The sequence below is a fragment of the Magnolia sinica genome, chromosome 2 (genome assembly GCF_029962835.1).
Source record: "Magnolia sinica isolate HGM2019 chromosome 2, MsV1, whole genome shotgun sequence".
Taxonomy (NCBI): Eukaryota; Viridiplantae; Streptophyta; class Magnoliopsida; order Magnoliales; family Magnoliaceae; genus Magnolia; species Magnolia sinica.
Window position 1 is genome coordinate 24,501,455 of NC_080574.1, and position 24,970 is coordinate 24,526,424.

A 24,970-nucleotide genomic window follows, 5' to 3' on the forward strand; every position below is an offset into this window, starting at 1 on the left:
TTCTTTCTCAACTTAGCTTTCAGAAATCATTTGGGTTACTGTATGGATTAATCAGAATGTAAGTAACCAGAATGAACTTTAATCGTGCAGATTTCAACTCAAAATTTAACAATGAAACGCCTCCGTGGAGATGAAATAAAGGTATTTAGTTGTTGATATTTAAATTATTTGTGCTATTCTCTAGATCATGATATTACATTCAGCTGTTATTCAAAATCATATGGTTGTAACCTTCATATTCAATCTGTGGTGAGATTTTATTTAAGCTGACATATATGGAATGACATATTGTCTGAATTCATGATGGAAGTTATGGCATAAGTTTGATGCTGGCTGCCGACCTGACGCAACCATCGTTTATCTGGGTCTGGGATCTGCAATGAGAGCACAAAACTCCCACACGGGCTACGCAATAAACCATTACATAGATCGATTATAATCAAGTGCTATCTACTAGTCTACAACGTAGGTAGATTTCAATCAATGAGTTGATTACAGGGATTCATGTAGCAGACCCCAATTAGTTGGGCAAAGGCTCGGATGTTGATGATGAAATATGAATGTTCGAGGTAAGTAGTCTTGATTTTGGAGGAATTAGAAAATGACTTACCATTTACCTGCTGATAATATTTCTCTAGAATCTTCTTTGTAATTTATTCTCTTATTAATTGCCTTACATGGAATGGCAATTTTCCTGCATCAAACATCGATAGCTTATAAAGGGTACTATTTTCTCATATACGGCCTATAGCATGTATGGCTTTTATACCAATATCCTTCTCTATATCAATGTCTCAAACACCCAATTCATTTTGTCAGCCAGATAAGGAACTATGTCCAAATTGATACATTATAGTAATAATGATCCAAATATAGGTCCTCCTCCTCATCCCATTTGGACATTTGCTCCTTAAATAGTATCTCCTGACCTCATTATAATTTTCATCCTTCCCTTTTCTCCATTAACCTGGGACTTTGATGAAGTTGCTTCTCACCCTATTCAACAAAAGGATATCATCTTCATCATGGCCTCTATCCCAACAATTTGGTGTCACCTTTATGAGTCCTGTTTCACCAAAAATTCATAAAGTTGTATCTTTGGTAAGTGAAAAACCTTTTTGCTTTCTCACCACCTCGATTGAAGTTCTTTTAGGCATTTTCATCCAACTGTAACCAAATTTTTTTCCTTACATGGCCCATTTGCTGTTTTCTTAGAATGTGGTCAAGCCATTCCAATCAGCTTAACATTTTATCTACTATTTAGTGCCACTCCTAGGTTGCTTCTGAATGACGTCCATGTTGATTCTGACCATTCAAGTCTTCCGACACATCTGCCTCAACACTTGCAGCTCTGGGAAGTACAAAGTCATCCTACGCTCATATTGCCTTTAATTTGCCCAACACTTTGCCCCATATAGCATACTGTCTTAAGTTTCATTGGCTTGTGGTGAGCAAACAACACTCTAGATACAAATCTATACTTCACCCGTCCAGCTCTAGTTCTATTGGTAACATCATCGTCAATCTTTTAATTCTTTTGCTGCTCCAAACCCTGCTCCTTTCTTCAGGGAAGAATATCAAACCATGCAAGCTTATGCCTCACTCAATCCAGCTCACGGCAGACAACCATCGAGTCCAACGAAAAGGGCTCCTTCATGGTTTGTTCAGCCTACAACGCCATTTCCAATCCCTCCAAGCCCTGTTCCCTGCTCCTAAAGTTTATCATCATCATCATCATTGTCCTCATCATGACATCACTTAAGCCTTATCCCAAGTTCCCAACTAATTGGGGTTGGCCACATGAATCCTATCCTACCATTGCACTCTATTATATACCATATCCTCAATTAAACCATAGGTCATTAGGTCTTTTCTTACTACCTCAACCCACGTCCTTTTGGGCCTTGACCCTTCCCCTTGCCCCTTTAGAGCCTTCAACTTGAACCAACTCATTCCTAACTGGCACAGTTCTTGGTCTCCATTGCACATGGCCAAACCATCTAAACTCTACCTTCCCTCATCTTCTTACCAATTGGTGCTACTCCGAAGTGGCTAAGTTACCTTGAATTCATTCACTTCTAATTCTATCCTTTCTTATCTTGCAAGTCATCCATATCAATATCTTCATTTCAGCTAAGCTCTTCCTATGGAGGTTGTTCCTTGACTTGCCCAACATCTGTTCCATAAAGCATGGCTGATCTTATAGCTATCCTATAAAATTTCCCCTCAGTTATATGTGATAAAATCATTTCACAAGGATGGTATTTGCAACCTATCCAGGTACCTAAGGGAAAGGCAAATACAAAATTAAATACAAGCGGAAGAGCAGAACATGCCAATTAAATACTTACCTTCCCCACCCTCTTGAGAGGCATCAATCAAATACTTGTCACCGAGAGGTCTACATGAGCATTTTCAATTATGAAGAAACCTTTTTCACCAAGAACTAATATAGATAAGTTTATCTATCATTTTCGCAAGCTCTTATCCTAAGGATGATCACCTACTATGGTGCTTTTAGTGAGTTCTGAACCAATCCTTTCTCCTGCATCATGGGAAGCATAGTGTGGCTTTATTAGGGAAAAAACTGAAGTTACCATGTTCCTATGTAACAACGGCACCTCTTTTTTGCAGCCATGCCATGTCAATAGGTGTCGGGCGTCCTTCTGACGGACAATCTTGGATACAACTCAAAAACCAATTTTATGCTTTAATTATTATTATGTTTTATATACATTTTCTAAATATAAGTACATAATTGATTGGACTTTTTATTATCATTTACATATTGATAAATACAATATGCTTGAAGTGTAATGTTTGTTATTTTACATGTTTGTTCAGATGTGCCCATGAACCTAGCTTGTAAAAACCTCCTTGTTTGGTCTGACATGTGTTTCCCTGTCCAAATTGCATAACCTTTCTTGTTATAAGCTGAACTTTTGGATAGAGAGAAGTTTAAGTGTGGACATGGAAAACCAACATGGAATACTCATGAAATGGAAAACTTTGAAATTGAGAAGTTATGTACCAAGGTAACTGAGGCTCTGAAGTGTTCTCCTGATCATCATTCATGTCTTCTCCCACTCTTGGAAGCCATGGAGAGTAAAAGATTCTCATGCAGTAAGTGGATCTGGATTAGCACCTCAAGCACATCCATGAAAGAGCTCGATTAACCCATTTGATGGTGCAGAACAATGATGATTTGACAATGTCCAGTGGTCTACATGTGCTGACACACTCTAATACCATGTAAACTAATCTAAAAGAAAACAAAATATTTATATTAATAGAAGGGCTGACACCCATACTTGATTACCGGAGCACAAATCTCTACACCCTTTCTATCTTGAATACTAACAAACAAAGTACAGCCCTTTATATAGATAGGAGTCACATGAGACTATTCTGCACTATCCGATGTGGGAATAAACCAGGATAGCAATATCATAACACCGGCCAACGAACACGCAATATAATAACTAAGGAGGATGTGAAGTTTGTATTCTCAACACTTGTAAAGAAGTCATTGGTAGTGCTTGTCAATTCTCAGTGTGTGGATGATAACATTTCAACACAGCAATGTATTGCCTCTAGCATGCTCCAAGCTCATGAATATCAACTCATTTACAATAATCGGTAATGTGTCTCAGAGAATGTGTGCTCACAGAATCTTCACCAAACCACATAAAACAGGGTTTAAGCCTTGTAATTATTGATGCAGAAACCCCCTTAGAATTCATTGTTCAGGAGAGTGAGTTGGTGACCTGAGAAAAGGAATGGCTGAAGTGGGATATTTAAACATGAAATAATTGGATATTCCAAATTATGTTAGTCTATTGAGGCAATTTGTGCAAAATCTAAGATGTCAGCTTCTTGATGTAATTTACTGATTCTTCCTTGTGCAAGATCCTAACCCTTTTGGAGAGTGAATCCTATCATCATCAAGAAGACTGTTTCAATTTTCAAGCCAATGAATTGAAATATGCTGCTTACAGCTTCTAACAGAAGTCCTCTACCAGGTGAAGCACATAGATGACTGTCAAGGGTAGAAAGATGATGGCTGTCTCACAGCATAAAGTACTAGCAATTGTGGGATGGTATAACTAAAATCAATGCCCTCATCATGTGATTGCTCTGTGAGTTGAGGCCTGTGTATTATAACTTAAATCAATGCCATCATTAATGAGATTGATTTGTAGGTTGAGGGTCTGTATGTCAGTTTAGAATTAGATGCTTTCTCTAACCATTGCAAGTGGCTCAATGCATATACCATTAGCTATATGTTCCTGCACTTGACATGCATATTGCAATTAGCTATAGAGAGTGCTAATATCTGCAATTGCTGGTTGATGGTCATCTATGCCTTTTGGGCTACTATTCCCAATCCATTAGTAGGGGTTTGGTTGTGTGGGGTCACAACATTCACTAACCCATATATATGTAACATAATTAGGGTACTAGTGTCAACCTCTAATGATGTTTTCTGCCTACGATATTGGGGAGAGCAAGGCTTAACATCTTTACTGTTGAGTGTTGAGCCTCCTGATTACTGAAACCATTATCTGATTAACCCCCTTTCTTAACTAATTTTCATTTTCTCCAAACGTCGCATTCTAGACACATCACATTTCTAATATTCCTTGTGCTTATATAGATTGAAGTTAAATTGGACTTATATAAAGAACAGTGCTGTGAATTCTGGCTTTCCATGTTGGAATCTTTTACTAGTAGATAGTGTCACTGATTTTAGTCTCTTGGACCACTCTAGATACCAATGCTTGTCTGAGATTCTGTCTGAGATTTAATAGCATATAGAGGTTTTCTCACTCGCAATTCAAGTGCACATGATTGTGTGCTGTAACATTTTACCCATATTTTGTTATGTCAGCAGTTCTAAGGATCTAGGCAAGTTGAACACATGATCTACATTTTTCTTCTTTCATCATACTGTGACAAGTTCTCAAGCATAGAGTTCTTATGGCAATCTTTTATGCTCATGTGATGGCAGGCTAAGCATTGGGATTCCTTCTACAAGTTCTATCGGAACACAACAGATAACAAGTTCGGCCATTTCTTTATACCTTTTTATATTGTTTTTGTATCTTTCAGTAATTTTTACACCCTGTCTTTGGTATCTATCATTTCTCAGTGAACTCTCTGCTCCTACTGATGTCAATACAACCCTGTTCTTTCTCACAATGAGCATTGTAGTTCAGTAAGGTGTATGTGACATGCCTTTATGTAGGTCCGTCCTTGTCTTTCACAGTTCTTGTATGTTATCAGTACCTACAGACTTAGGAAACTATCATTTAAGGTGGAGATGTAAGGAGACAATGCATTGTTTCTAATTATTCATGGGATACAGTTTTATTTTCAGTTAGGACAAGATGAACTAACATCACAATCCTGAATGTTCCTGTGGATGTGGACGACCGATGAACACTTCATTTTTTTTGCTGGGGTAAGAAAATTTTATTTAGAAATAAGGGGAGAAAAGATATGAAAAAAGATGATGAGAGATCATCTGGTTAATACAATGAAGAGGAAATCCCCCAGCTACCCTGAGAAATTTCACCCGCATTACCTTTAAAAACATTAGAAGCCCTGGCCCACTCCATGTCCAACCACTCGGCCTTGTGGAAAAGTTGAATTGGAGAAGTGTTTTTTTTTTTTTTCCCATTAAACATCCTGTTGTTGCGTCCTAGCCAAGTAACCCACAAGATGGCCATGAGAACAAGACGCCATATACAGTATAATTTCAGTTAGGAGTTAAGACTAGATGAAGTAACATCATAATCCAGAATGTTCCTATGGATGCAGGCAACTGATGCACACTTCAGTTAAACAAACATTTTCATGGATTATTATTTAGAGGAATTATAGGGTTCTGTTCATCAGTAAATGTACAGTTTGCTGAGGCACAGGACTCCATGCATGGGTGGCCCATGGTTTTAGAGATCCAAACCACTAATCTGATGAATGATGATCCTCACTGTTGGTAAGGGATTCCCCAGAGGTCTCCCAGATTGTACTATCCTAACCATTTAGAGGAAAGTAGAGGAAAGTACAAACATGGTGAACATACAATGCTTTCCAATAAAAGGTGTGAATTCAATGAAAAAATAGCCAAATTTTAAATTATTAACATTATCCAAAAAGGGTACTGTCCGTAATCCCGCGGTGCTGAGACCATTAAAAGAACACTTAATAGATTATTGGTTACTGTACGGACGTTTGAAATACCAGAAAGAAGTACCACTCGGGTAACATTTCCTAAGGAGTTGGAAATGGAACTACCGGTTCGCCAATCAACTGATGGTTCTCGAACTGCTATTTAAGGTGATCCTAACAAAATTCTCTATTTTGAAAAACACAGACAACTTTAAACCATTGATGAGGACATTCGAGCACCAGTCGGAGTATACAAGAGGAGGAGGAGAACTTCTGTTTCTTTATGGTTAGGTGATGCATACATGGGGCCCCCATGGGCCCAATTTGAGTGCCTAGCCCGTTGAAGACCCCACATGCATGATTATGCATCTTTGAAGGCCCCACATTGGGAAGATGCATGTGGGCTACCTAGTTGGACCATTTACACCGTTGGATCATTGTCATTGGACATTTTGATCGTGGGCCACAAAATAGTTTAGTTTATTTAGTTGTTTATATGTTTTGTTATTTGTTGGTTTAACATATATTTTTGCTGAAAGTAGGGAGTTAGGAATAAATTTTATTTTATTGAGCGTCTTTATTTGAAACTTTTTATCTGAGAGCCTTTTTTTTTTGTAAAAAGTCTTTCTTAAGACTATATAAGGCTTGGACGTCCAACCCTAGCCCATTATTGCATATGAAAAAAAAATAAAAATTCTTTCTTTGCTTTGCGATGAAGTAAAACGTCCTGTGATTGGAGTGGTGCGAAGCCGTGGAGTAATTCCATCATATCTATCTCTCTTATTTTCTTCTTTCAAGGCAATATTTTATTTATAATTTTCTTTTCTTATCTCTCTCTCTCTCTCTCTCTCTCTCTCTCTCTCTACTTAATCTCTCTCAATCTTTCTCTACTCTTTTTTTTTTTTTGTTTGTTTGTTTTCCCCCGTTCGAACCTCCACATGTGACCGTACGACCGTACGGACAAGACAGTACATCCGTCCGTACGGCCAACCAATCTCCTCCTTATTTCTCTCTAAAATCCATAACCTTAAGCCTAAAACCCTCAAGTCCAATCCTACAACCTAAATTTCCCAAAACCCTAATCTTAAACCCTAACCCTAAATCGTCCTAAATGTCAAAATCATAAATTCCCAAATCTCAAACCTAGTTTCCTAAAATCCTAACCCTAAATCCCTAAAACCTCAAACCCTAATTCCCAAATAAAAAATCCCCAAATCTTAAAACCCTAGTTCTTAAACCCTTTAACAAACCAAGAGATTCCCTTTAGAATTAGATCAATTCCTATGCTAGATGGAAGTCCTACCTTCCATCGGTCCTATCTAATCATGTTTTATAGGATCTAACTGACAGGTCGTGATTTAGTCTTGAATCTGAGCATAGTTAAATACTTGAATTCATTAAGCTTGTAATTGATTAGCATTATTTTTTGCTTTAAATTGTTCTAATTAATATTTTATTTAATCTCTTTGCATCATTCTAGATTAGATCATCCGTCTTGCATCAACCATCCCAGGTTTTTCTCTGGCTTCACAGACATAACATTCCGGGTTTTTCTCCAGCTTTCTCTCTAAGCCAATTGAATGATCAATTGTGCGTAATTTCTCACCAACTTGAAAATAAACAATGCTCGATTCATTTTAAATTTGTGAGATTTCTAGGGCATTCATTATCTTCTGTGAGATCCATCAGGTTGATGATTTAGATTACTAAACCATTGGCCCTACATGTGGGGAAATTCTGTGCATGAGCAAGTTGTATGTTTCTTGATAGCAGGACCCATATTTCCAATGTTCTTTATATATAGGATTTTTCTTGGCGTCCTTGGGAGGAAATTTATGCGGTACTTGGTATGATCAATGTTGTCAAAATCGTTATCATATCAAAAATCACAATAAGAGTTTAATCGTATTAATCCCAAATTGTAAGATTTTTTTTTTTTTATGACTTTCTTAAGAATTGAAAAAAAATTTCTGTAAAATATAAATAAATCAGAAAAATATTAGAAACTCATCAATAATCCATTTTCCATCAATATGCACTAAGCAATACCACCATACCATGATAGTATAGAGGATTCTTGTCTTTCTGTTTCTTTTTTTGTCATCCAAGAAATTTACCTTAAAAAGCATACAAGAATCCTTTAATAATTTGTGTTATTTTTACCTTTCCTAACTGTAGAATCACATTGGAAAAGTGGCATTTGACTTTGTAGACTGGCAGAAAAAGATATTTTGTGTTCTACCAGCTCATCAGTTAAAGGATTCTATGATATATTCTTGCCACCAATACCATTATTGAATACCATATCAATTTGGTGTTTCAATCAATTAAGAAGTAAGAAATCATAAAAAAATGCAAAATGATTTAAAGCCGAAGAGAATATCTATCATGTAATCTCTTGTAAAGAACAAAATAAAGTAATTGACCTCCTCTAAACGATTCTTAAAGCCCCAACCAATTTAAAAACATAAAATGAAAGCCAACTAAAGCTTAAAATAGAAAAGAACAAGTTTAATTTGAATCGTAAATCGTAGGATTCAAATCATAGAATCACAGGATTCATCTAAAAAGCGATTCTAGGCCGGATTCAAATCATCATGCTTAAGATTCAACTCAAATCATATATTGTAAATTGTAGGATTTTGACCGCATTTATATTTACTTATAAGAAGATGACCATAAGCTTCGAACCTTAATGAGAATCCAAAAGTGGCTGATTGTCCCGAATCAGGGCATCTCTCTCTTGACAAGGAAATTGAGAATGCTAATGGTATGGGTCACCCTTCACAGAGGTTTGTATGAGGATTGGCCCCTCAAGGTTCCATATTAGTTTTCAGAATGCTGGTGACTTTTTTTGGCCACATGATGAAGAAATTCAAAGTTGCTCATGTTTTCATGCTAGCTAAGGTTTGGACATGGGTCACATGGCTCTGACAAGAGGGGAACTTTGATTAGGTGAAGGGCTTGAAAAGAGGATGGGAGGAAGACCTAAAAGGACTTAGCAAGGTGGCGAGAAGGATTATGAAGGCTCGTTAACTTATCGAGATAGGGCCTTATGAATGATTGGCCAAACAAGATTTGTAAAGCCAACCCTAAACAGCTTGGTGATTCAACCCAAGGGTGGATCCCATGATCTATTTGATCACAGAACTAGGCCCCATGATCAGTTTGATCAGTGATCTAGGCCCCACAATATGTCTGGACAGTTTTCTAAGTCCCTGATGGTGGTCTAATCAGTCCGCAGGCCCCACATGAGTGGTCGATTAGTTGTTGGGGTACTTTTGTCATAAATATGTTGTTAGGAAGATGGTTAAATTGGACTTGAATGGTTAGGATTGAATTTGGGTTTCTTCTTCTTCTTCTTTTCCTTTTCTTTTCTTTTCTTTTCTTTTCCTCTTCTTCTTCTTCTTCTTTTTTTTGGCTTTGAGAAAAGTATATAAATAGGTACGGGTCTATTCAAGACTTCTTTGCGGCATGGCACAGGGGTGGAGTGGGTAAAGTTGGGAAGACGGTTTTGCAGTTGGTGTTGATGGCTGGCCTATGGGCTATTTGGGGCAAGGGGAACAACTATTGTTTTGACAACTGGTCCGGGTCTGTGGGCGAGGTTTTAAGTATGATTGTATCTTGGGCTGTTGAGTGGGCGTCTGGTTTTAAGGATTTGGACGCTAGCGTTCTCTTTGCTCTTATAGGGCTGTAATTGCTTTGTATTCTTTTCTGTCTTAGTTTTCTAAGGCGGCTTTTCAATAAAATTCGTTGCCTTCTGAAAAAAAAAGTATATAAACATGCAAAAGGCTCTTTTATGAGTATATGAGTGACAGAAGCCTCTGTTTTCTTCCTATTCCTATGACTGGAAAAAGAAGTGAGATGCTTCTACTTGTGTGGTAAGTCTCCACTCTAGTTGTTGTCGTGAAGAGATCTCAGTCATTTGTCCCTCTGTCCTTCCACCTTACATTCCACAATTTGTTTCCTCTAGGCATTACCAATCAAATTGTTGGAACTAGCTTGTCCAAATTATTGAAACTCAAAATTATGTTCAGATAATTCAATTTGATTAGGCTGAACAAGTCCCTAATATGTGGGGAATATGTTTGGTAATCAAAGTTATTTTATAGAGTCGTTTGGTTTCTTTTATTATGGTAACTTAGCAAAGAAATTTGGGAAGCATCTGGTGGACAGTGGTTTGCATGTATGGGTGGCTTTGTTGATTGCATGCACTCAATATCAGCTTACCCACCAAATGACAAGGAAAATTCTCTGTGGGAATTGTTTAATTGCCACAAGTCAGATCAACAGTATATTCTCATGCACCAAATGGTAGGATGTCTTAGAATTTCATGCTTTGATGCTGATGTCTTATGGCATCAATGATTATTTCTTTTTTACTCTCTGAAGGGATTTTATGATGTCAGTCTATTGTTTTTTTTTTTATAGAACTAATCTCTGGTCACTGGTTCATTTGTAGGTGGGGTAGAGCTTTCTTGACAAGGGACTTCTTTCACAACATGGGATCAAAGATGGGAGATCGTGTGCTGCTTGTAGTCGCTGAAGATGGGGACGAACTCGTTGCAGGAGCTCTTAATCTTATTGGTGGAGATACTCTTTATGGGCGCTTGTGGGGATGTCTCCCGGAAGCCTATTATCCAAGTTTGCATTTTGAAGCATGTTATTACCAGGTTTGTGAATTTTTGTGTTTGAATCAGGATAAGTACAGGGACTTGTTTGCTGGTTTTTTTTCCCTTTCTTTTTGTTCTATTTGTATTGCTTTGTTTTCATTGTTTCATTTACAATTAACACTGAATGCAAGATAGTCCATGTTCTTCTTAAAATTGGTTAGTGAAGGCAATGCACAAGATCTAAGCCTGTTGATACATCACATGTTATAGCTTTTTGTAGCCCCCGTTCTTCACACCACTTCATTGTTGTAACACTTTTTATATAACTGGTTCTTCATGGAGTCCATAATTGCATTTGTTTATTCCTACATGTGTGATGTATAATATTAGGACTTCTCAGCTAACCCCAAATAGCTGGGGCAAGCCTATGATGATGGTGATGGTGATATGAGTGCTCAAATTCAACCAGTTGGACCGGAAAGTCGAGCATTATCAAACTTCAACCGTCCAAAAGGCTGATCCACTTGCTCTCCTGACAAGTGGATCAGCTAGACTTTTGTGTCAGGTGATCTTCATGGTGGGGCCTGGCTGTTGGACAGATTGGATGCCATATTCCTCTGATGCACTAGCATTATTGTGGTAGTTGGATGGTAGCTGTCTCTGGTTAGTTGTACTTGAGCACTTTGTATGATATTGATTGGCAAAACGTGATTCGTAAAGGCAATCCCAAATAGCTGGGATTAGGCCATGCTGATGACAATGATATGTTATTGGCTGCTTTATGAGGAAACAACTTCAACCTAAGCAACAATATCCTCCTGCCAACTTACATATAGTCCATTTGTAATTGCAAAACAAGAACAGTTTCATGTAACATCCATTTAACCATCTTCCAGGCAATAGAAGCAGCTATTGAATTAAACCTAAATAAAGTAGAGGCTGGAGCTCAAGGAGAGCACAAAATTCAGAGGGGTTATCTGCCGGTGACAACATACAGCTGCCACTACATTCAAGACAATGCTTTTAGAAAAGCCATAGAGGAATTTCTAGTGCGTGAGACTGATCAGGTATATCATTAGTATCCATTAGATTCCACCACTATTAGACATTTCTGCTACTTAGCATACGTGATACTTCAATATTTTAAAATCAGAATCTGGTAGGGAGTTCATATATTGGCCGTGTTTCAGTCGTTGTCCTCTATATTTGTCCAGTTTAAATTGTAGCATCAGTTTGATTCTTTGCAGCAGAACTGAAACTTTTTCATGGAACTAGTTCTATATATATTAACGTGATGTTTTAATATGAGGTATGGGTATTACACTTGTTTTAGGGGTACTGGACCAGGACATGATTTGTAGCATTTGCTGTTTCCAAGACATGATTGCAAGTGCCCACGGGCCACAAGTTTTTCTGTGATTCCACCAAATGATTTCATCATCTTTTTGTGTAGTTTTAGTGGCTTTTTTTTTTCCTCCTAAGTCTTTATCACAGTGTGTTGAGTTTCTTCCTGGTTGGTTGCTGCTTAGGTGGGCCATAGGCCAAAACTTGCGGTGGTTGGACAACTTTGATCATCCATTTATTGTGAGTTTTGAAGGTTGAATGTGGATCTTTGCTTTAACCATTCCTTTTGCAAGCCACTGATTGGATGGCTACTGGAGCCTTGCCTTTTGGAATGTGGCCTACCACACGGCCCCCACCAGATGCACATTCCCAGTAACCCCACAATTTTGCCTCATTTATCATTAGGGGAGAGCGCATACTAACATCTCTCCAAGATTAAACCTACTTTATAATCATTTGAAATCGTGTAATTCCACTTTGTTTTGTATTTTAGTGAATCTTATGATTCATGGACTTTGTTTATCGAAGAGATTAAGTTTGAATGGTGAGTTGCATACAACTTGAATCCAGATTTGATGGGAAAAATATAAGGATTCTAATAAAATTGGTGAAAATATATTCAAAACAAAACACTACCATGAGTCTCTAATTCCATGTTTTGCCTCCCATCACACTTCTAGTTGTTTGAGCCCTAGTAGGACAGTGCAGCATCTGCATTTCATGACTTGTAAGTAGCTGCTTTCATCATAAGTTTGCAAGAAATCTGATCATGCTATGCTCAAAGCATTTCAGATATTTCTTCAGATTAAAAAAAAAAAAAAAGATAGTAAAAGAAGAAAAAGAAAAAAAAGAGGAGAGAATGCACACATGGCTTCCTTTTGGAAATTGATGCGAACTAGAGTTCTTTTCCTTCATTGACATTCCACAAATGCTACTCTTTTCCCCCTTCCAAAAGCTTCATTTTGATTCTTGCAATTTTTACCTTTTGCATAGTTCTCTTATATGTATTAATTCATTTCTTGCAGGTTAAGCATGTTATAAAGTTACTGCATGATTCTGGACCATTTAAGGAAGGCATACAATAAGGAAAGATCATTGTTACCTTTCAGAGCTTGTATATAGGAGTAAGTTTTATGAAATGGGGTCGTGCTATTTATGCAAAAATGCAATTTTATGTGCATATATATTCAAGAATTTCCTGACCTTTCTACATTTCATGAAGCAACTGAAATTATTTCAAAAATCAAAAGAATCGCTGAATCATTTATAAATTGTGCGGGAAATTTCTTTTGTCAAGATATGATTGATACAGAGTATAGTCACGCAATCAGGACATGCACGTGACGTGAGTAAAATCCAAACTTCCCAAATTGTGGGACCCACTTTAGATGAGGTATGGGCCCCAAGATCAAATTGATTAGAACATTTATCTGTTGAAATCAGATCTTTAGACTATTTTTCATTTTATCTGCTGAGGTTTATCAATGTGGCCACCTAGGTTTGTGCATTCAGCACGATTCTTGGATTATGACCCATCTGTAGCGGGGCCATGGTTCAAATGGGTTCAATTCAAGATGCATGTTGCCGTGCTACTTTTCTTGTGTGCATGCGTATGGATCATCATAGTCTACCAGAGTATTGAAGCTTCCCTTCTTCTTTCCTGAAGAAATTCAATGGGCACAACACCAGTAGAGAGACAATTCTGTTTTCTTCTGAATTGGAAGTCTGATAGATATTTCGTTTGATTATGTGGATTCCACACAATCATCATTAGCCTTAACATGGATGACATTTCTCTGGCACATGATTTGAGAAGACCGTTGTCTTGATGAATATAGGATTTCCACTCTTGAATCAGATGTACCAGTCTTTCTGGAATCTGCTGTCAAGTAGTGTCCGAAGAGGTACTAATTGAATAATTGCGTCTATGTTTTCTTTTCTTCTTCTTCTTCTTCTTCTGTTTTTTTTTAATTTTTATTTTTCGTTTTTGTTTTTAATGCAATCAAACAGGCCCTTGGGTTCTTTTCTTCTGGTTAGCAGTAATGTGTATGAGATGTATACAATTCGGCCAGTGAATCCCGCTGTAGGATGGGTCATAGCCTGTAAATCACATTGATCTAATTCTAATTTCACAAGAATGGCATTGTGAGAGATGCAGACTATTCTGGTCCTTTGTAAGATGGGCCATAGCCCATAAATCACACTGATTGGATAATGCTAGCCGTCTGAAGGGATGTCTTACACCCAATGGGTGTTGACTGTGGGTCAGTTCTTATGTTCGCAGCTGTAATTGGATGGTGCAGATTATTTTTATGCTATGGCCCATCCTCAATGGAAGGCACTGGATGAATGATACAGATCTCTGATGGTGCTATGTATAAAGGATGCATTGATGATTAGAAGAGTAGTGTTCTGATGAGTCAGTTTCTTGAATTTCTTGGCAGGCAAGCTGGGTAAGGCAAGACTCCCACGTAAAGAAAGATGATTAAGGATCTAGTGGGCTCTGTGTATGGGAACCGTACCATGCACATAGTTGCATTTGGACTCGTTTGCATCCACATCACCTATTTGGACCGTCCTCTTTTTAGGCAACCCATGTAAAAATCTCACTAATAGGATGATCCGAACCATTTAGTCAGTGGCTTGCAGAAATTGATGGGCAAAATCATTCATTAAGGATAGGTCCAGTCATGGACGTGGACCATTCAAGTCCTTTGATGGAGTGGGATAGCAGAGTAAGATTTATGTAGCTGATCGGGATAAAGCTTAGATGATGATGATGATGAGTTTAGATGTGACCTAGCTTAGGGCCCGTTTGGATGCACCTTCCAAATAGGTGTTTGAGGTATAAATCCCCTTTTTGAGCCAAATCAGGGTTTTAGATGTGCATTGGGGGCCATTTGAAGGGCGTTTTATGCATAAACACCCTTCCAAACCAAACCAAGGTGCTGATGTGCGTTGTTTGTTTTTTTTTTTTTCCACGCACTCACACACCCCACACACGCCTGCACACTCACACCACAATGGGTGCTCTAACCCTTGACCTCGTGTTGAAACTCTTGTGAGTTTGGATGCACTTTTGCAAACCCTAGTTTCACCATCCCGCTCAATAAAGTAGGTACTAAAATGCAACCCAATAAAGTAGGTACCAAAATGCCAACTCGATAAAAACCAATTTGAGTTGACCCAAAAATCAGTTTAATACCCAATTTGTGGAAAACCCTTCTGCATAAGTGTGTTTGAATGCGGCCTTATGGCCTCATATACAACCCTAAAGCACACCCAGATCCATAGCTGAAGTGGTAGACTGAGTGAAAGATACCTCGTTTCAACAGTGGGTGTACTAACAAGCTAACAAAAAAATTAAAAAAAAAACCCTGAGTTCTTGTGGGCAATTGAAGATTTGCATTTTCACCTGACCTCACTATTCTCTCACAGAATTTCGCCGGTGGACTTCGAATTACCTAGTAAATATAACTTCACAGACCTTTCAATGAAGATCTCCACGGCCTGTTTGGATCATTGTATTGGTCGATCCAGGATTTGCTGATACATGCATTTTTTCACTGGATTGGTACAAAAGAATTAGTTCAAAATGAATATTGATCAACCAATACAAGGATCCAAAAGGCCCCTGTGGTTGATTGATTAGCATTTTTTTATCCAAAATGTAGGACCATTTTACATCAAATGGCCCTCATCTGCAATGTAGGACTATTTACATCAGATGGGTTCAATAATCTATTATTACTATTGCTATTACTATAATCATCATCATCATCATCTCTACTATATATAATGTGAGGAGCAAACTGACATTTTTGTCCATGCAATTAGCAGAAAGTGAGATTTTATGGAACATTAAATGAAAATTTGGAGCATTTGTGGAATTTTGAAAATGTGTGTGCTTATTAAACCAACAGTTGGATTTTAGCTACCCCAATGAACAACTTGGATTTTACCCGCTCCTCTCACTCCTTTTTCTGCACGAGTTGCCAATTCCCTTTCATTTGTTTGTAGCCTGCACGACAATCCTATCAGGGAGGCCATCCAGCAAACGCTCTGTGGGGCCCACTGTGATGACTGTGTAACATCCATCTATAAATCTATTGTGTTGCGTCTTGTTAGGATGTCAGCCCACACAAGAGTCGGATCTAAACCTTCTAGTGCTCCACAAAACTTAAAAAAAGTGGGTACAGGTCTTCCACCGTGAATGATCTCTTTCTCCCTCTGCATGTACTTGTAGCCACATCCATTCCTTCGTTTTCTATGTTTTTTTTTTTTCTCTCCCTCCGAAAATTTCTCCATTACTGTCTTCACATGCCACTTCCCTTGGTTATTATTATTAATTGGATCATTGTGTGTATAGATGAGTTCTATAGATTGAGCAATAAAAATAAAACCGGTCGTCCAAGTAAAACCGGTGAAAACCATTGGTTTTTTTTTTTTCTTTTACACCCACACCCTCACCCTCACACCCACATACGCCTCATGGGTACTTGAACCAATGACCTGAGTGTTGAAATCCACTGGGTCTACCACTGAGCCATGAGTAGTGACCCAAATAAACATCACGGTGAGTGAAATCCATTGGTTATACTGACCAATTGATATGAGTTTCAATTTGTGCCCCATCCTCTATGGGGCCCACAATTGGGGCGGTCTAGATTGGTAAACACATGCCACATGTACTGTAGATGACTTGCGGCGATTTACAAAATTGTGAAAAATAGTAATTATGGTCAAGCTCCTCAAAAAAAAAAGGCTGAGAATTGGCATAGAAAATTTCATCCTTCAAAAAGACTAATATTATTCACAACACATTCACAAGTTCAACTTCACACTGATACAACATCAGCGCATAAACTCCACCTCAGAAAACAACATCAACAACAAAGCCCACATAGAGAGTAACAACCACAATACCCATTTCTCCCAAAAAACAAAACCCCACCCAACTCATGAGAGCATGAAACAAGATCTGCTGGGCACACATTACCCAAAGGAAGCCTTACAAAAATGCAAGTTGTGGTGTTGTCTGGACTGGCAGTTTTCTGATCATGCAACAGCCACTCCAGTAAAGCAGGGCCGCCGTTCTGAATCATTAGTATCCGGCATTACATCGTGTGGCATTTTTCTCTTCGTGCCTGTTTTGGATATTGGTGCCATGGGTTTTACATGGTTTCGCAAACCCTGTATGTCTCTTAGATGAAGAGGCTTTAGGATGAAATCCTCAGCTCCCATGGCAATACACCTATAATCACATATAATCAGAACTAGGACAGAAATGTATGCTTGTATCAGATTTCATGTACATGCATGCTAAATCCATCATGACCACACTGTTGGCCCACCCAAGTATGTTATCAAGCTGTCCAGGTTTTCCTTTTCCTCAGTTATTCATTTATATTCTATGACTCTTCTTTCTAATAGATAGGGGTCTAAAAAGGGATGGCCCCATCCACCAGTGTGAGGGTCTCGCGGAATGGGTGATGCAGCAGTAGGGCATATGCTTGATTACAAAGGATTTCTGAATGCTATTCGTTAATTGTTTAAAAAAAGAGAAAAGAAAAGATTCTTGGAGAGCTAAGCCTGCGTTTGGTGCCACTATCAAATTAAATTGCAATAATTAGTTCAATAAACTATATATTGAGGAATGGTCTAATTGTGATTACCTACTGTAGCATTCATACCAAGGAGCCAGGCTTCATGACCAGTCACAATTGTGTGGGGCTGTTTGGCACCCTGGATTTGGGGCTGGATTTGCATTCCTAATCCAAAAGACCTCACTTTCTACATTTGGCAGCCTCTTTTTTTGTCTGGATTAGGATTTCAAATCCTAACGTCAAGCCACTTTTGCTTCCTTTCTAAAAGCTGGGTTGCAAATCCAAGGATTTCAAATCCAAGCATTTCAAATCCAACCTAACTATTTTTTTGAACCGTTCCTTTGGTGGGCTCACCCAACTTTTGGAATTGTCTGATTTTTAGAGTTTCCATGCATCCTAGTCAAATCATCTACTGAATGGATTGGATTGCAATAAAAAAAAAGGTCGGCCCCACAGGGAATCTGGAAGTTTGTTAATGGTTGGTGTACAAACTTTCCCTCTAGTTGCCAAACACAATTTCTAAATTCCACATGATTGAATCCAAATCACGAGGATTTGAATTCTTAAGCAAGAATCCATATCCAAGTTGCCAAATGACCCATTAGTTTCCAGTTGGACTTGGAAGGCTTGCAACTGCAATTTCAGGGCCGCAGCCTCATTACGGACAGTAGGAAGCGTCATTATGATTTAGTCATTTCCTCTCTACCAAACTAATTATTGCAATTCGACTGAGCACTTCATCCAAACAAAGGCACATGCCACGAAGACCATGGTGCAACTGACATGGCACTATTGAGCTGGTTCAATCATATATATTGTTAACTTTTCTCCTTGACGGGTGGATTGTTTTCATGCTTTTTTTACCAGACAAACAACATGAAGCAGCTAAAAGGAAAATGGGGATAGAATCTGAGTAGCAGTACCCGCTGATTCTTTGTGGCTCTTTTTCTGATGACATTACCACAACAGGAATAGATTTCAGGCAGTTGTGCTCCTGAGGTTTCAGAAAAAGAAACAAACTAAATATGCAAGTTCTGGAATGTGGACTAATTGCATTCCGGAATATGTTGAAAACAAGATTAAAAAGAGAGAGAGGCAGAGAATGATCTGGATATGAGGCTTCATACCTTCACAACCTTAAGAAGGTCATGGCCGCTCATTTCTGGCATACAATAGTCAGTAAGGATTACGTCAATTCTGCAGTCCTGCACAGTACCTATTCATTAAGTTACTACAAAAAGATGCATATGAAAAACTAAAAAAAGAAATTCAATCCAAAAATTTTAAGACAAACCAAGAGAAATTAGTTCATGAAAGCATTGGCATATATGCGGGTGAAAAGTAATGCAAGGTGACAAGGAAAAGCAGGGCATGCTTGGCAGCAAATCATCTCAATGCTCCAAAACTAGTACATCTTGCATATGGCATATGATACTGTACAATATGACATGTGATCGTAGCATGTCCTGTACATCTATGAATAATATCATAGAAATGCTTATCTTATTTTCTTTTTTTATCTTTGAACTCAAGTACACTGTCCACCACACAGGTATCCTTGTATCTTCCATTTCACAACATCCACATCAGACACCTCATATCCAATGACATATCCACATCCAGGTAATGTAGCTTAACAGCAATGACTAGATGGGGAGATTGTTTCATGGATCAAAGGTATTTTTAATAAACGAACACCACTGGCCTGGTAGATTCTTAGCGACTTTTTGGTCAATCAATGATGCATTCAGCAGCCTTTGTGGTGCAACAGCAAATGTTTGTAAATATAGATTTCCCACGGCATCGCTGAGCTCATTGGAAACAATGGAAAAGACTAAAGAAAAAAAAAACCTATCACTCATACCATGAAACCCATTACACCCAAGTCATCAAAGTCTTATGGTTCTATTGAAATTCCATCTAGAGTAAAGATTAACGATCCTTGTTAAATCAAAATCATATTTCACAAAATCCATATGTGAATCACAGAATTCATTGAAAAATTGAATTGAGTGCGGTTTTGTGGTTGTTAATGATTTTTGAGGTAGTTTTTATCTTCTATTGAAGGGTGGTGGAACAGGATTGCAGGTAACATACTAAGATCTCCTTCTCGTATCTAATTGAATCAAGTTTTCAACACAACTCATTACTTCATGGAACACTAAATCTAATAAATATTACAAGTCAATTAATCCTCAAAAAACAAGAAATTATATGAAAAGCAACCCACGGCTTCACATAATGTGTCCCATGTTGATGGACTGTGCCCCAAAATTCTAACAAATTGGAATGTCACATTAACCAGACTAAAACAAAAATGTGGACCATTGTTGTATTTTCAACTAAACCGTCCAATCGAAGGGTCAGTCTTATTGAGATGCCCCTTGCCTGAACCTAAAACGACACGGATCATATTTCATATAATTCCTCAAAAATATCACAAATATTCCACATCAGAAGTTAGATTATGGATGTCTATTCTTAAAATGCTATCTGGCACTCTTCAAATTCTAAGATCCAAAAATTTTTTGAGAACAATACGTGAAACAGGAATTTGAAAATTTCAAGAAACGAACTAATCCAAAATCGACTTACATAAACTCTAGAACAGGAATTTGAAAAATTCAAGAAACAAAACTAATCCAAAATCAACTTACGTTAACGCCTGGACATTCAACGTCCTCTTCATTCAAACCAAGAAGAACCTCCAGTGCTTTCTTTCCACTATCAACAGCAGTAACTGTGACAACCATCAATCTTTCCGGAATTAATACAGAGGATTCACCAAGAAGCAGATATTCAGAGGTGAAAACAACGCTCAACACTACCCAAAAATTTCGTAAAGCATAAATGAAAAAATCCATCATTTTTTCCCTTTTTTCTAAATGAAAGAATCAAAACCAACCAAACATACAGCCCAAGATATTAATCCGCAAAAACCCTAAAATTCCCAAACGAATTTAAAAAAAGAAAAAGGAGAGAGAGAGATGATGATGATGAAAACCAATTTTACCTTTGAAGGAGGAAGCCTTAATAAGCAACTTCTCCACGATTTTTCGATCAATGGGGCAGTCATCAACGGCCAGTACGTGAATCAATGGAGCCTCTCCCATGCTTGTCCGCCTGCCCGTGATAACGAAAATCGGCCAGCCAAGATTTCAAAGAGCCCTCTCTCCCTCACTCAACTCGATCCCTGCCCTGAATAAGTACACGCAGCAGCAGCAGCAGAAGAAGGAAGAAAGAGAGAGAGAGAGGAGAAATGTTCGATGTTTAAAGCAGAAGGAAGAAAGAGAGAGAGAAAGAGAGGAGAAATGTTCGATGTTTAAAGGGAGAGAATGGAAAAGGGAAGGGAAAGGCGTTCGACGTCTAAGCGCTGCAGCTGTCGTCTGTCCGTGTCTGAGATTGAGAGAAAGAGAAAAGTAGGAGATCTTCAGATCGCGTTGTCGGGAATCTTTTCGCGGGACATTGACCTCAAACAACCCTATCTTTGACTACCTTGCCTTCTTCTCGCGCGGCTGGAAAGTAAAGATACACTCTCTTTCTTTTTTATATGATACTCTGGCATCGTATCACGCTTGATACGCAGGCACTCAAAATTTCTATTGAAGCCTACCAAGTAGGGAAACTCTCGCTGTCATGAAGTCGCCTCCAAAATCAAATTAGTCAAATGATCCTGACCGCTGATTCGTCAACACTTGTTCGTCCGAATAGTACCATAGTGTCAACCAGTCTGATTTTCAGATAATCGAATAAGCTTCGTGATACATCCTAACCTTAATTTAGGACAGTTTATTTTCAATTGCTTATATGCTATGTGTGTAATTTCTAAGTAATTTATAAGTGCCTGCGTATCATCCATCACGCTTTACAGAGTATCAAAGTTTTTCTCTTCTCTCGCAAGCAATCGTGAAATGCAACGCATATGGATGAACGCTAATTAGTTTTGAATGCACAGCTTTAAGTGCTTAATATAGGCACACCATACGTGCAGAACTATCATATTCAAGTGATCTGGACGGTTTAAAAAAGTACGTTGTCCAAAAGTATTGTGGTTCATTGGTGATGTTAGAAATGTAGGTTTGAAGGATTAGTGGTTACGGAACAATAACAGAGTCTATGCGCTGGCGTGAATTTTTACAGGTTCGTTGATAAGCTTACTGACCTAATCTTATGATGGGATATAATAAATGAAGGCAAAATCTGATGAACGTCTCAGATTTTGTGTAGATGATTTGGATTCTCACGTTTGGTGCGCTTGTGTTTGGCGCTTGAAGATAGGGGCGCGTGGAATACATTACTCGTTCAGTTCTTAACCGTTAAAACGGTGAACTACAGTTTACTGTTCTCTGACATACGGCTTTGCTAAGGATACACGGATGTACAGGTCAGCTAATGCACACTCCACCGCATATGCCAGATCATCAGACACAAAATTTCAATCCATCTATCAAGTAGACTACACGTGCAGATTTTATTTCGCAAAGATAAAGGTGGTCCATTCGATACGTGGGCCATGATATTAGAAATAAGTAGACGGTTTAAATAAATTTTGACAATCCATGGCCCACCTGACTAGTAGACAGACCTAATTTTTTGGATAGTTAATCTACGTAGTTGTATCATTCTGATGAATGGCTTGGATATTGTACCCGTCCACCACACTATCATCTGTGGTGGCGTGTGCAATAGATGACTTGTACTCGCACGTTGGCTTAGCAAAGCTAACGACAGGATCCTCGAGCCGGAGTTATACAAGTTGGGGCCCTGTCTATGTGATCCAGACCGTTGATCTGATAGGCCCCATTGTAGATAGAGGATGTTGGCTAAAATGCCCACGAAGGAACATACCTGTCCGTTGGATTGGTGTCCTGTAAGCAGTTGGTTGATAAGGAATGCAACAAATGGTCCATTTTCAATGAAATGGAGCCAAAGATTGCCCATATCTTTGGTATATGGGGTGTGCCTACTGCTAAAGTGGAGTATGACTTAATGTGCACGTGATCTGTCCCATCCATCAGGTGCCCCATTCTGTGTTTGGCATCCATAGCTCAGGTGGGCCACACAAGGACAAGGAATAAAATAATGCTTAAAATCTCTAAATTTTTTTTGTTAGCTTGTTAGTACACCCACTGACAGTTCATACATCACTGTTAGCCATACCAAGACCTCAGCGTTCAAACCAGTCATCTTTCACTCAGTCTACCACTTGAGCTGTGCATTAGGGTGTTAAAATCTCTAAATTCACATCATGTAACTTACATTAGTTTTGGAGTTACTTGACCTTTGTATCTGTAATTGCGTAGAGTAACTCAATAGTGGGGATAATAACGCCCACCTGAGCTATGGTTCAGGAAAATGGACCTTTTGTTGCATTCCTATGGTTCAGGAAAGATAGGCCAACGGTCCACATTTAATATGAATGTAGCCTAATTTAGACTCGGATTGCCTGGAGATGGATGCGAATCCCTTGTGATCCGGCCACATGAAGTTACTGAGGTCCGAAGATATGTAAGGCCTACAGAGATTCACTTACATATCCACTGCGTCCATCATTTTCTCAAAATCAAAATAGGACATGAATAAAAAAATCAGGCGGATCCGCACATGAAACAGGGAAAACTGAAACATCCACCGTTGAAACTTTTCTGGAGCCGACCATGTTGTTTATATGCCATCCAAACCGACTTGTGGTGTTGTGTGGCTAACCTAAGTTTTGGATATGCTTCATTTTTTTTATTTCTGTCCTAATCTTGAGAAATTGATGGTCTTTTGGGCTCACATAGATTGCGACCACAGGAACTTCATGCTGCCAGCTGAACTGGCAATTCGAGTCCACTATCCTGATGACCTGACTCTTTTGGGCTCACGGTGATGTATGTTTTATCCATGTTGTCTATTCATTTTGCCAACTTATTCTAAGACTAGAGCTGAGCATTTCATATTAGAACTGGTGGATCCGGCCCGATCAGACCCGATCCGACTCGATTCGAACAGAACCGATAGTCAGGATCGGGCATCGTAATCTAAATCCGAATTATTTTTGGGTCGAATCCGGATAGGCCCTGTTCCGACCCGACCCGATCCGATTGGATCCGATTCGGACCAACCCGATCCGGACCGCATATATATATATTTTTGTGTGTGTGTGTGTGTGTGTATATATATATTTCTTTTTACTTTTACCTTTTACGTTCGAGCGCCAAAAAATCCTGCGCAATTAATACTTTGGCCTTTCCTATCGCTCTATCTCTCTCCTTCTTTCTATATTTGTGATTCTCTCTCCATATCTGCTACTCTATTACTATTGAAGAAGAAGGTGAGAAGAAGGTTCTGGAGCTTGGATTTACCTGCTGGAGAGAGATTTACAAAGAAGGAGGGAAAGAGAGACCCTGCTTTGATCGGGTACGAAGCGGATGGACTCAGGTACCGTTAGCATATTTTGTGGGTATGATCACAAGGTATGTATTATATCCAAACTGTCCATCCAGTTGGCGAGCTCATTTTAAGGCTTGAGACAAAAAATAAGACAGATCTAACCATCAACTGGACCACACTGCAAAAACTAAGAGGGAGATTGAACGTCTACCATTGAAACCCTTTTTAGGATAACAGAAGTTTTGGATCAATATGAAATTTTTTTTTCCTCTAACCTTATGAAATATGTTTTTTTCAGGTACTTGTAACCTTATGGACAGATTGGATGTAAAATAAACGTTACGGTGGGCCTTGCAAATTTTTTAACGGTGAAAATCATTATCTCCATTGCTATTTATGGTGTGGTCCAGATGATCTTTGGATATGATTCATTTTTTGAACAATGCTCTAAAATGATATCTAAAAATAGATGAACGGTGTAGATATAGTAAATACGTCACTATGTGGCCATGTAATGCGGATCTCCTTTGAACCGTTCGTACAACTCGGAGCTCAAGGAGCGTCGGTGCACGTCTTCGCACGACACGTACCCTATAGCTGGTGCTAGGCTGCAGCTACAGATAGCAAGACAGCAATAATGACACCTGGCTAATGGTCAGTGCTCTATGGGCCCCACCACGATGTACGTGTTTCATCCATTCCGTTCATCCATTTTTATAGATCATTATAGGGCTTGAAAAAAAAAATTATAGGGATATAAATCTTAGGTGGGCCACACCACAGAAAAACAATAATGAATGGATATTCACCATTAAAATCCTCAGAAGGCCCACTGTACTGTTTATTTGAAATCCAATC

General features: G+C 38.6%; 2 protein-coding genes across 9 annotated transcripts in view; one reads left to right on the plus strand and one right to left on the minus strand.

Moving 5' to 3' along the window:
* LOC131236697 (uncharacterized) overlaps positions 1–14,073 on the plus strand; it is a 34,809-nt gene extending 20,736 nt beyond the window's left edge. For 2 of the 8 annotated variants that reach the window (XR_009166836.1, XR_009166840.1), the window contains exons 8-13: positions 91–141; positions 5,012–5,064; positions 10,637–10,847; positions 11,684–11,854; positions 13,157–13,524; positions 13,630–14,073. Coding sequence is in view for 3 of the 8 variants with exons in the window: in XM_058234056.1 (XP_058090039.1) it covers positions 91–141; positions 5,012–5,064; positions 10,637–10,847; positions 11,684–11,854; positions 13,157–13,216 (546 nt within the window). In the remaining 5 variants the exon portion in view is untranslated. Of the gene's footprint in view, positions 1–90; positions 142–5,011; positions 5,065–10,636; positions 10,848–11,683; positions 11,855–13,156 lie in introns of all 8 variants that reach the window. The other 6 variants (XR_009166838.1, XR_009166837.1, XR_009166839.1 and 3 more) reach the window with 6 other exon arrangements.
* Positions 14,074–16,903: 2,830 nt separating this feature from the next.
* Positions 16,904–21,260, minus strand: LOC131236698 (two-component response regulator ORR1-like). Its single transcript, XM_058234058.1, has 5 exons — positions 20,751–21,260; positions 20,395–20,477; positions 18,865–18,942; positions 18,661–18,731; positions 16,904–17,385 (listed from the first exon to the last, which is right to left on the minus strand). Exons 1-5 carry the CDS (start codon positions 20,848–20,850, stop codon positions 17,190–17,192), a joined length of 528 nt encoding a protein of 175 aa, XP_058090041.1. The 5' UTR covers positions 20,851–21,260; the 3' UTR covers positions 16,904–17,189.
* Between the last annotated feature and the right edge of the window lie 3,710 nt (positions 21,261–24,970).

Excerpts from the sequence above, each read along its gene's own strand:
- LOC131236698 (XM_058234058.1), bottom strand. The coding sequence starts at position 20,850 with ATGGGAGAGGCTCCATTGATTCACGTACTGGCCGTTGATGACTGCCCC. Across the intron at positions 20,478-20,750 it reads TAAGGCTTCCTCCTTCAAAG|TTACTGCTGTTGATAGTGGA; the intron begins GTAAAATTGGTT and ends TGGTTGTCACAG. Across the intron at positions 18,943-20,394 it reads TTGAATGTCCAGGCGTTAAC|GACTGCAGAATTGACGTAAT; the intron begins GTAAGTTGATTT and ends GGTACTGTGCAG.